This window comes from Pinus tabuliformis, chromosome Q, assembly GCF_031772625.1.
Source record: "Pinus tabuliformis cultivar Carrire ecotype Pingquan chromosome Q, CPIR1, whole genome shotgun sequence".
Classification (NCBI taxonomy): domain Eukaryota; kingdom Viridiplantae; phylum Streptophyta; class Pinopsida; order Pinales; family Pinaceae; genus Pinus; species Pinus tabuliformis.
This window is the reverse complement of record NC_142296.1, coordinates 258,784,418-258,796,074: the sequence shown is the minus strand read 5'-3', so window position 1 is coordinate 258,796,074 and position 11,657 is coordinate 258,784,418. Positions and strand designations below refer to the sequence as shown.

Genomic DNA, 11,657 nt, shown 5'->3' with positions numbered 1-11,657 from the left:
CAAAATATACATACAAGGCATAACCAACCTATACTAGAACCATAGTGGCTGATTCTTGTTCATATGAATAAATCAAAGGGAGGCATCACAACAAAACCCAAAAGAACCACTGCATCTTCAAACTCCCTTAACTAATAAGCCTGCATGGAAGGACTTATAATACAATCCCTTGCCTTTACAATATTTAGCACTACACGACCATTCCTTTTGACCAAATATAATTACAAGACTTGGTCTTTCTTGCTACTCTTGAATAAAAAGGTTCAGGTATAAAATCCCAGAGGGAGATTTGGTTGGTCCAGTAACACTCCACTCCACATAACTCCTTCTCATTGATTTGTTGAATTCCATGTGAGACCACTCATAATAGCCCAACGAAGTGGAAAACACATTCACAAGAAACCGTCAGGATAGAACTTCCAAGTGGACCACCTGCCATGCAATCTTGATTAAATAATCCCGCGTAATCAAAAGGGTGACTATAATAACCGTCGGGAAGGATATTCTAGGTGGGACCCCCGACTTAAAGTTCCAAGATTCTCTTGTTAGCAAAACACAATCAACAATCAAATATATCAAACCCATTAGGTGCAAGCCACCGGCCCAACATTGTCCAATAATGAAACTCCTTTAACATAATTTAAGTTTTGTTGCCCGACATTGTCAAATAATGGACTTTTGTTAGAACTCATAAAAGACTAAGTATTGTGCCACTCCTTTGCACTGACTCCTTTTTTTCTTTGTTCTTCGACTTCCATCTCCTCTATGATTCCTCTATGTATTCCTCTAGGTCTCCATGCTTCCGCTACTCACTCTTATCCTTCTTCTGTTATGCGACATTGATCTTTCGTTGCAACAGGATCATTGATCACTCCATTGATCAATGATATCTGCTTCCAACCAAATCCTAGAGATTTTTTCCTTCTCGCTTCTATCGCTCCTCTTTAATTTGCATCATATTTGTTCCAACTGTGAAATAAAGGCTCAGCTTGCTTTAAAAAGATTCTAACTCTTGTATATTGGTTTTGGCATACATTCTCGAATGCTCTCTCTCTCTTATCACAATAACTAAGCATAACATGTTGACAATTAATAAACAAAGGCTCCCATTTTAGATCCACACACTCAAAACCAAGTTTTATCATATATTACATACAATAAATTATAAAATGCCCCCCTGGACTGGAATATATTATTCAACTCTCTCTCAGCCTTTTGGCACTACTTGGCCCTAAAACCTCCCAAATCTCTTATATGCACTTAGCCCACAATTTTTTTAAAATTGATTCAGTTATACAAAAAGATACATAACTAAATTTTGGTTTAGATCCTCTATTTTCTCACCTAAACTAGATCCTCCAAATCCATATTATCCTCAAAAGATCTAATAAATCCCAAATCTCTCTAATTCTCTCAATATTCCTGATATTTTTCCTAAAGAATAGATCTTATAACAATTGTATTTATAAATACATATTTATTATAGACTTTCTTAAAACATAGGAAATACAATAATTGCATTAAATTAGGGAACCGACTCCCTTGGTAAATGAAAATCCCTAGGTCTAGTCAAAATACAATTTTGTCTTGGAAGTGGAATGCTCATGCATCAGTGTTAATATCTCAAGTTGAAGTAGAGTTAATATATTTTGAAGATGTAATAAAAGAGGAAGCATGGTACAAAGCAATATATGAAGATATTTCATCAATTAAAAATAATGAAACATGGAAGCTTTTGGATCCTCCTATTTAAAAAAGAAGTCATTGGGATACAATGGTGTACAAAAAAAAATATGTAGTTTATGGATCCATATAAAGGCACAAAGAAATGTTATTTTCTAAGGGTTTTGCTGAGCAACAAGGTATAGGCTAGAATGAAACGTATGTTGTTGTTACAAGACGGGATATGATAAGAATTGTTTTAGCATTTAATATCATTCGTTGTGTTATCAATTTGATATGAAATCAACATTTTTGAATGGTGTATTAAATGAAGATGTACATATTCAATAGCCCCAAGGCTACGAAATTGTAATAAATGAACACAAAATCTACAAATTTAAAAAGTTTATTTACGGGCTTAAACAAGCTCCAAGAGGATGATATCTATGGGTTGTTGGGAGCTTTTCGAGAGTTTGTTTTCTTTGAACGCGGACAACAAAATCAAGGTCTGAACGCCCATGGATGATTTCATGCATGTGGTGACCACAATGATTATCAGTTAGAAGCTCATCTGTATGGGAAATGTGATGTCCAGCATAATATGAAGCAGACTCTAGAATCTTTGGTTCGGTCATTTAATCATTTCAATTTGGGGTTGTTCAATTTTGGATTTCCTAATCACAGTTTTGAATTAAAGAATTGGGATACTTTGTTTCTTGTTAAATTTCCCTTCTCAACAGTTGTTAATTTTGTTTGGGGGAGGGTTCATTTTTCCCTAGTGATCTCTCCCTTTCTCTCTTTCCCATCCCAATTCCATTTTTACTCTCTCTCCCCTATTTAATCTTGAAAGAACCTTATCTAACCTCTCTGAGTTCTACATTATGTATCGCTGATTCTATGAGCTATTTCCTATTTCACACTCGCTTTTCCTTATTGGCCTTTGCATACTCCTTTCCCCATCCCTATTGCTTGATGTTTTTATTCCCTGTCACCCTCCTTATTTAAGCTCTAACTCTATTGCTAGGCATCGACTCTCTGCTCATCTGTAAAAGGGAAAGAGAGGATGTCTGGGTCAACCCCTACCTTTGACCATATTTCCATCTTCCTATAAAACTTAGGCCCAGGCAATAGCTCAAGTAGTGATGGAGCCTTATAGGGATATTGGCCCTTTAGTGTTCCAGAGGGTTATTTTAGATGTAGAAGAGAAAGATAGACAATCCAAACGTTATGTTTCGGATAGACAAGTTGACCGGTAAACCAAGGAATATGACTTGGAAACCAGGGACTAAATACTGAATGTGGGGAACTCCACCAAAGCTAGAACCTCCTCTTATATAAAAATCATCATTCTATTGCACAACATGAAATGGTTATCTGTATGGGCACTGATGGGCATAGTTCATAGGCTCAACAAGAAGGTCACAACTCTTGCCAAGAACTCAACAAATCTTAACATTTCCTCATTATACAATGACATTGAGCCACAACCACTAGTTTAGATAGATTCTCAAGAGAACAAGTCACTTTAAACCAAAATTTGTCATGTCATTAGAAGGATTATCAATTTTGGATTTAATTTCTCTTATGTTCTTATAATTTTCTATCAAATAGCCAATAGAATCAATAATCATAAAACTTTAAACTTATATTGGAACTCTAGCTTTCAACCAATAACATATTATAATTGTTTAGATTTATTTTTTTGAAAATAGTATGAATAATCTGACTTAAAAAAATGATTAAAACAAATCATATAAAACATTAGATCACAACTTATGGAAGGATGCGGCCGAACTATCTCTGCCCCACTCTCTTCGTCCCTTATGGTCATCGGCTATCATCGGTTTTTCCAGCAAAGGTTTCTCTCAATCGGGATCCAAGGATGAACTCATCTGGTCACTTCAGAAATCATCACAGTCTATTGGCGTCAGAGATCTTTATGCTGCATTCTTATCTGGATAGTCGCCCTCCTCTCCCATCTTCCCCCTCAAATTATGGAAAGCTTCATGTCCACTCAAGATGATTCTCTTCTCATGGCTTCTCTTCTCCGACAGGAATCTCACCTAGCAGGTTCTCCAAAGAAAGGGATGGCAGGGTCCGGGCAGATGCCAAATGTGCCTTTCGGAAGCTGAATCCAACTCTCACATGTTCTTCAACTGTGCCTCATCTTCAAAAATCTGGTATGATTTATCTTTGATATATAGATTTTCTCATCAAGTTTTTTCCTCTGTACAGGAAGGCTTCAATTGGTGGAGCGCTCAGAATCCCTCCTGGCGCTCATTGTTTATCCTCACCTGTTGGTTTCTTTGGAAATGGAGAAATGATTGCATTTTCCAGAACTCTAGATTGCCCCTTGATTCTATCCTGATCTCAATCACGGGCTATCTGCCTCCCGCAGAATAATCTCCAATCCAGCTCTGCTTCAAATACAACTTTTTGGGCCATCTACTCACAATGTTGGTGTATTTACAGATTTTGGCTTGCTGTCTCAGCACCTACTGTATAAAAAACTATTATGGCGATCCTGCTCCTCCCCCATGAAGCGTTAATTATGGAGGTTTATGTTTCTCTCTTTCTCAATCTTTTTTAGAAAGGTCTGCTTCTCTCAAGAAGCGCCACTGTTGTTATGTTGATGGATCCTCATGCCTATATGTTGCGCTTTTTTGCTCATGCTGAGCTCAGTGTTTTTCGCTGGGCTTCTCATATTAGTGACATTTTGTTATATGCTGCCTCATCAGTCACACCAAGGATCAGTTCGATCATGTATACAGATCTTTATATTTTCTTAATATAATCTATTATGTTTTTTCTCTCTGAAAAAAAAAAAAAAACAAACTTCAATTTGATTAAAGTTTGAATTGGACTATTTCATAATTCACGACCCAGGTGCTGATTTAAATTTGTCTGAATTAGTCGTCATAGATTTGGGTCAATAAATCACGAACTCAATCCAATAATTCAAACATTGTTTCCCTGACCAGCGGTAACAGGTTTTGCGCATTGTTCCGAATGGTTCACGTTTTTAGATTAATTATTTCCGCGCACGAATCCATTTTGGACCTTGCGAAAATTCCTTTGGTCTTAATAATAATTAGTTATAACAATTTATTTTCCAATCTTTCAATTATTTATTTTATCTCATAACGACAACGGTCCAATATTTTTTTTTTTCAACAGAAAAAAGCATGATGTAATTATATTAAGATGATATAATTTGTCGAGATACAGTTATCTCCGTGGAGACATAAAACAGAAGGCCACTCCCTCATAACAGAAAAACTGTTGCTGTTACAACATCATACCAATGAGAGATATATTGCCGGATTGTAAACATATTAGGAGTAATACAGAAGAGCCGTAAGAAGGCGATAAGAGACAGCCTGATAGAAAAGTATGAGCTATGAGCTACGCCGAGGTGGGCACAAATCCTGTAATGGAGACCAAAATTGTTTGCAGAGGCGTGTTGGATTCCTGGAAAATACGGTGATTCCGCCAGGTCCAGATGTGCCAGCAAGTTAAGATGAAGAGTGCGCGCCAGGAGGGCCGTTGTGTGCTCCACCAGAGGAAGGCGTCCAGGACAGAGGGAAAGGAGCGATGCGTAAAACCATGTGAGAGAGAGAGCTCATTCCAAATTGATGAGGAGACTGTACAGTCAAAAAACATGTGGAAGTTTGATTCAGGGTTAGCAGAGCAAAGAGAACACCTGCTCGGACCATACCAACCTTTTCTCTGGAGAACCTCCCAGGTGAGGTTCTTGTTGGAGAAAAGGAGCCAGGAAAACACAGGTTTATTCTCTAAACAGGCAGGGGTCTCCTCCCCCGACGGATTTCAAGAGCCCATGCTCTCCAAAGACGCTCAGCGGAACAGCCGCCCTTTCTCCTCCTCTCATGAACACACCGGACTTTTACTGCCCGCCCATCCCTGAACAGCTCGAGGATGTTTCTGTGCCACCTCCTCCTCCCTTAAACAAGTCTGACTTTGTTGTGGGATCCCTCCCCATACAGATCTCTTCATCATCTCCCTCCCCTGCAAATACAAAAGGCAAAGGGATCCTATCTACCCCGACCCCCTGCAATTCTCCCTCCGTCTCACCGATCAATAGGCTGGACAGTGATATCGATCATCTTCTCTTGCGTCATCCTCCCATTCTTGAACCCCTGACCATCCACAAGCCTTCCTTCCCCACCATCAGCCCTAACTCAGCCAAGAATATAACTGTCAGAAAGAAACAAAAGGGAGGCAGCCGACATTTCAGAGGCCGGACTCTTGTATCTGATTTGGAGATCACCAATTTGCCTCTGATTGACATTCCCATCCAGGAGCTTCCATCCCCACAGCCTCTTAGAGCATGCAAGGCTGGTCGTCCCACCAAATGACTTTTCTGATCTCTTTCAACATCAGGGGGATTGGTGCCGCTCCCAAATTTCTGGCACTAAAGGAGATTCTTGTTCCTGCAAATTCTCACATCATTTTTATTCAAGAAACCATGCATACAGCTTCAGCCTCCCTGGCTTTCTTCAGGAAAATGTTCCCATCCTGGCACATGGTGGCCACAGATGCTGAGGGTTTATCAGGTGGTTTGGTGTCTCTATGGGATCCGATAAGGGTCAAGGCAAAAGCCTACAGATGTTGTGCTGGCATCCTCATATCGGCCTCCATCAGAGGGCGGCCTCAAATCCTTAACTTGCTTAATATATATGCGCCATACAGGCAAAAAGCCCCTTTCTGGGACTCTTTGTTTGCTTCTGGTGTTCTTGATATCCAATCTCTATTAATTGCTGGTGACCTAAATATCACTCTCTCCTCAAAGGAATGCTGGGGTCTGTGTAGAAGGAGGGACAGTATGGCAGATAAAATGAGACAGGAGCTCCTAAACAGAGATTTAGTCGACATCACTCCTGGGAATCTATCCCCTACCTGGGATAATGGCAGGCTCGGCACAGCATATATCGCCAAAAGAATTGACAGATTCATTCTCAGCGCTTGCATCATCGAACTATGGGGGTTACCATCGGTGTCGACGGGGTCTGTCTCCCCTTCCGACCATAAACCCATTTTTCTGAAATGGCCGACAACAGAGTTGTCGCACTTTTAAATTTTAAATAATAGTTAGATTTAAATGAGTTGTTTTTAGAGTAATTTTTTTTGGACTTTCCGATAGTTATCGCAATTTTAAATTTTAAATAATATTTAGATTTAAATGAGTTGTTTTTAGAGTAATTTTTTTTGGACTTTCCGTTATTGGAATCTGTGGAAAAAATCGAAATGAAATTTTGATTTGTGTTATTTAAATTAAGTTTTTGAGTGGATATATAGATTCAACACACTAAAAAAGTGGTAGGACACTTTGATTGTGCTGGGGTTACCTATCAAGCTTGTGATTTCAATAAATTCCTGCCAGATGTTAGAGAAACTAGACTAAAAAAACCTAAAAAAAACTTCAAAAAGATCTAGCTAAATTGTAATATAATTACTCAATTTAATAAATTTTTTTTAAATAATATTTATATTTTTTTAAAACTTAATTATTAACATTAATATTTATAATTAATTAAAATATGATGGGTTAATTTCAATGTTCAATTTCTATACGGATAGGCACCCTTATCCTGATTATTTGATGGATTTGGAGATATTTGGGAAATTTGTAATTATATTACAAATTTTCATAAACCTTTATTTTGATTAATGGATAGATTTTGAAAAAAACCAATGAGAATAAATATTACAAATTTTGGAAATGTCCACCCTGGCTACTATTCATTGATATTATTGTAATTATTTAAAATAATGATAATGTGATGTATAATATCATTTAAATTAATTTAATGTTACAGAAGCAAATTATAAAATATTTATTGGTGGTTTGTTTTACATATTTTGAATTTATTTTGATTAAATTAATTTGGAATCTAGTAAATTAGTTATAATTAAAAATATTAATATAATTATATTTAATAGTTTAGTAAAATAATCATTAATTAAAAATATTAATATAATTATATTTAATAGTTTAATAAAATAATCATTAATTGTATTTTATATAAAAAAATCTTAAAATGAGACTAGGTATTTTTTTAATAAAAGTCATATAGCAAATGGAGCAGACTTTGGGCTGAAGGTTCGTGTTTAAAGGCTGATTCCTTCCTCGACCTCGTAACCTCGGCCGAGTCCCTCACTTCTTTGGGGAAGATGAGACTAGGTATTTTTTTAATAAAAGTCATATACCAAATGGAGCAGACTTTAGGCTGAAGGTTCCTGTTTAAAGGCTGATTCCTTCCTCGACCGAATCCCTCACTTCTTTGGGGAAGGTGAGCGATAAATCCCTCCGGGCCTCTTGGCGTTTTTGGCAGTATTTGAAAATTGAAAATCAATTTATATATTAATTTTGACATGTGAACGTACAGACTACTGCACACAAATCAAGCTGCCAATATTTTAATGAATGATTCTGTCCCCACAGCACCCTTGTTCGTTGACCGTTTGGACTCTTCCATTACGTCAATTTTCTTAAAGCAAACTCGAGGTAGGTAGGGGTTATCGAATTTGCAGTATAGCCATTGATGGCGTTAATCACCACTTCCCCGACGCAGGGGATTCCACCCATCTAACTCCAATACCTAACAACTAATCCAAGAAGTATTTATAATTTGAACATGGAAATGGTCATACGTTTGAATGACTTACTTAACGCAGTTGAATCCCAAAAATGATATCTAATTTTATAATTGTAGATAGATTTTTAAGACTTACTAGATTTATAATTTGAATGCAAATTATTATAGTTGTTCATATTGTAGATAGATTTTTAAAGCTAAGTGTGTAAGTAAGCTGAAAACTAGACACTTTGTCCATTCTTTGAAACAAGAAAAACTTGTCTGGTCTTGAAAAGAGAGGTAGAGCGTCTACCAAAAATTTAGGACATTTCAACTTTAGACTGTTGAGTTCTATAATTCTATACACAAAATTTACACTTTTATTACCTTTCAACTTACTTACACTATTGAGTTCCATAATTCTAAGTTCCAACTACAAAATTTACACTTTAATTACATTTCAACCTACTTATACTGTTAAGCTCCATAATTCTACGTACCTTATTTACACTTTTATTCAAAGATGCTTTATCCAAACAGTGAAGTTGACTGGAATTTTTTCTTTTCGATGTTCTTATTGATAACGTGGATTGACGGGAATGGATCAACTTCGAAAGAGACAAAGGCCCAACTTCAACTTCCGGGCATATTCGTAAATTGTCTACTTCAACTACAGACATTTATATTTATTAATTCTCTTTCTCTCCCTTCAAAGATAGCATAAACCAGCAACATTCCAATTCATTCATTCAATCGATATATCAGTCTATCCATTGGTCTCTACAGTTAAGGAGTCGAAATTAATTTGGAGGTGAAGGCTTAATTTGAGTATAGAGCATGGCTACTACTTACGGGAATCCGCCACCAAACGATGGCAATATGATTACTATTCTCAGTATTGACGGAGGAGGGGTTCGTGGGATTATCCCAGCAGCTATCCTCGAATTCCTGGAGGAAAAACTCCAGGTAATGATTTTAATCTACTCCACTTGTAAAATCTCATGATGGCCTTTACTTTTTTTTAATAACATCCTTCTGTGCCAAATTGAATTATAAGTTCTGTCACAGGAATTGGACGGCCCAGGCGTAAGTATAGCTGATTATTTCGACATAATTGCTGGAACCAGCACGGGAGGATTGGTCACTGCCATGTTAACCGCTCCAAGTCCAAAGGACAAGAATCGTCCATTGTTTCCTGCAAAGGATATTACCAAGTTCTATTTGGATAATTCTCCTCGTATTTTTCCACATACAACGTTAGTAAAAGAATTTTTTTTGTTTGGTTAAAAAATCAACGTATATTGTTTATATTTGTTTCTTTTTCAACAGCAACATCAATATTGAGTCAATAGAAAATGAATTACTACAGAGATTTGTTGAAATCCGCAATAAAGTATCTGAGTGGCCCCAAATATTCTGGGAATTACTTGCACGAAATCATGAGAACCAATTTGGGGCATACACGATTACACCAAACCCTAACGAACGTCGTGATTACTGCATACGACATCAAAATACAACAACCTGCAATATTCACCACGTTTAAGGTAACGTTTCTTTGTGATAGAAGAAATGTAAGTTTGAATTAAAGAGCAACAGTGATATATGGTAGATCTTCTTTCCAGGCCAAACAGGACGAGTTAGAAGATGCACTTTTGGCCGATGTCTGCATTGGAACCTCAGCAGCTCCAACATATCTTCCTGCTTATTACTTCGAAACAAAAGATTCCAAAAACAATACCAAAAGATTTAACCTCATAGACGGGGGAGTTGCAGTGAACAATCCAGTACATATATTCTCCATATTCTCCATCTCTGAATGGTGTAATTATGATTTGAAGCAAGATTTTGGATTTTTTTTTAAGAGGTTGTGTGATTTGGTCTTTTATAAAATGTGTGCTGTGTTGCAGACGTTACTTGCAATAAACCAAGTGACTCAGCAAGCTCTCATAGGCTGTCCAGATTTCTTAGTGCCAACGTCTAAAGCTTGCGTGAGTTATAAACCTCTTTTGTTTATAAGTCATGCAGCCAAAGATTCATTATTGTTGACCTTTAAATGAAGTAGTTGGAGTGATAAGTATATGTGTTTTGAACAGGATAGTAGCAAATTTCTGGTGCTTTCTCTTGGAACAGGACAGAAAATAGCTAGTTACAACGCCATTGACGCTGCAAAATGGGGACTGCTTAAATGGTTATCCAATAACGGTAAAGTGCCGATAATTGACATGTTTCAGCAAGCGAGTGCAGATATGGTGGACGTTTACGCAACGGTCGTGTTCCGAGCCTTTAATTCCGAGAAGAACTATTTAAGAATCCAGGTCCTTTCCTTCTTCACTGTATCAATAATTTTGTCATATTCACTTTTATTAGCCTACACACCATATTCGAAAGGTCTAACAAATTGTATAATTAGGATCAGGTTGAATTGTCAGGAGGTACAAGCTCAACGGATCTCTCAACTAAGAAGAATCTGGAAGAACTGGTGAAGATAGGAAAAAATCTTCTGGGCGCTCCTGTTTCGAGAGTGAATATAGAGACGGGTGTGTTTGAGCGAGTGACCGGCGAAGGCACTAACAGGGATGCATTGACTAGGTAAACACATCGGTTTCATTTAATGCCACGAAGAGACAACATTTAGAACAATGAATAGCAATTGAAATATTTATGACAGCGATCGAACATATATATATATATATAAATTGGTTGGGATCATGTTGATATAATTGAGATGATTCCACAGATTTGCGAAGGCGCTCTCCGATGAAAGGAAGCTACGATTATCGCGCTCCTAATTTCCTTCCACAACTTTACTTCCACGAGAAGTAGGGTTTGCATCTGAAGAAATTGGAGGCATTCAGCATGTTAAAGCTGGTCGATTTCGATAGTTCAAATTGAAATCCCTAACTGATGTATTCCTTCATATACCCATCTGTTTTATAATTTTGTTGGGGGCTTTTCAACTTTTTTTTCCAGGTAAGAAAAAGCACAGTTTTTTCGACTTCGTAACGATGTTTTTCCAAATGGTGTATTTAATATATTGTTTTTCCAAATGGTGTTTTTTAATGGATGATATTCTTATTTTATGTATTTCATATATTCGTATCCTTTTTTAATATGAGATTACTGTTTTTTCTCATAGTTTTTTAATTTATTTTATGGTTTTTATATTTTAAAGTATGTATTTTTTTGAAATTTTAATTTAATTTTTTAGATTTTTTTAATGGTAAGAGGAATCTAATTTCTTTTTGATATCGTTTTTTTAAGTAAAAAGAAATTTGATTCTCTAATGTTAAAATAGATGTGCGTGTTTATATATATATATATATTAAAATGAGGGTTGTTAAAAACGAGTGCTCAAAAACAAGGAATAATAAATTGACTATTTTATCTCAATTTCAT

The 11,657-nt window shown here is 36.5% G+C and overlaps 2 protein-coding genes across 2 annotated transcripts; both read left to right on the top strand.

The window, feature by feature from the left end:
- Window positions 1–6,148: 6,148 nt before the first annotated feature.
- Window positions 6,149–6,757, top strand: LOC149219163 (uncharacterized). The gene has a single exon (XM_089386725.1). It carries the CDS (start codon window positions 6,149–6,151, stop codon window positions 6,755–6,757), a length of 609 nt encoding a protein of 202 aa, XP_089242851.1.
- A 2,295-nt stretch (window positions 6,758–9,052) lies between these two features.
- LOC149219162 (patatin-like protein 2) lies at window positions 9,053–11,203 on the top strand. The gene is made up of 8 exons (XM_089382539.1): window positions 9,053–9,224; window positions 9,327–9,514; window positions 9,628–9,805; window positions 9,884–10,045; window positions 10,169–10,249; window positions 10,355–10,576; window positions 10,678–10,850; window positions 10,999–11,203. The coding sequence occupies exons 1-8, from the start codon at window positions 9,096–9,098 to the stop codon at window positions 11,048–11,050; spliced, it is 1,185 nt and encodes a 394-aa protein (XP_089238665.1). The 5' UTR covers window positions 9,053–9,095; the 3' UTR covers window positions 11,051–11,203.
- Window positions 11,204–11,657: the final 454 nt, after the last annotated feature.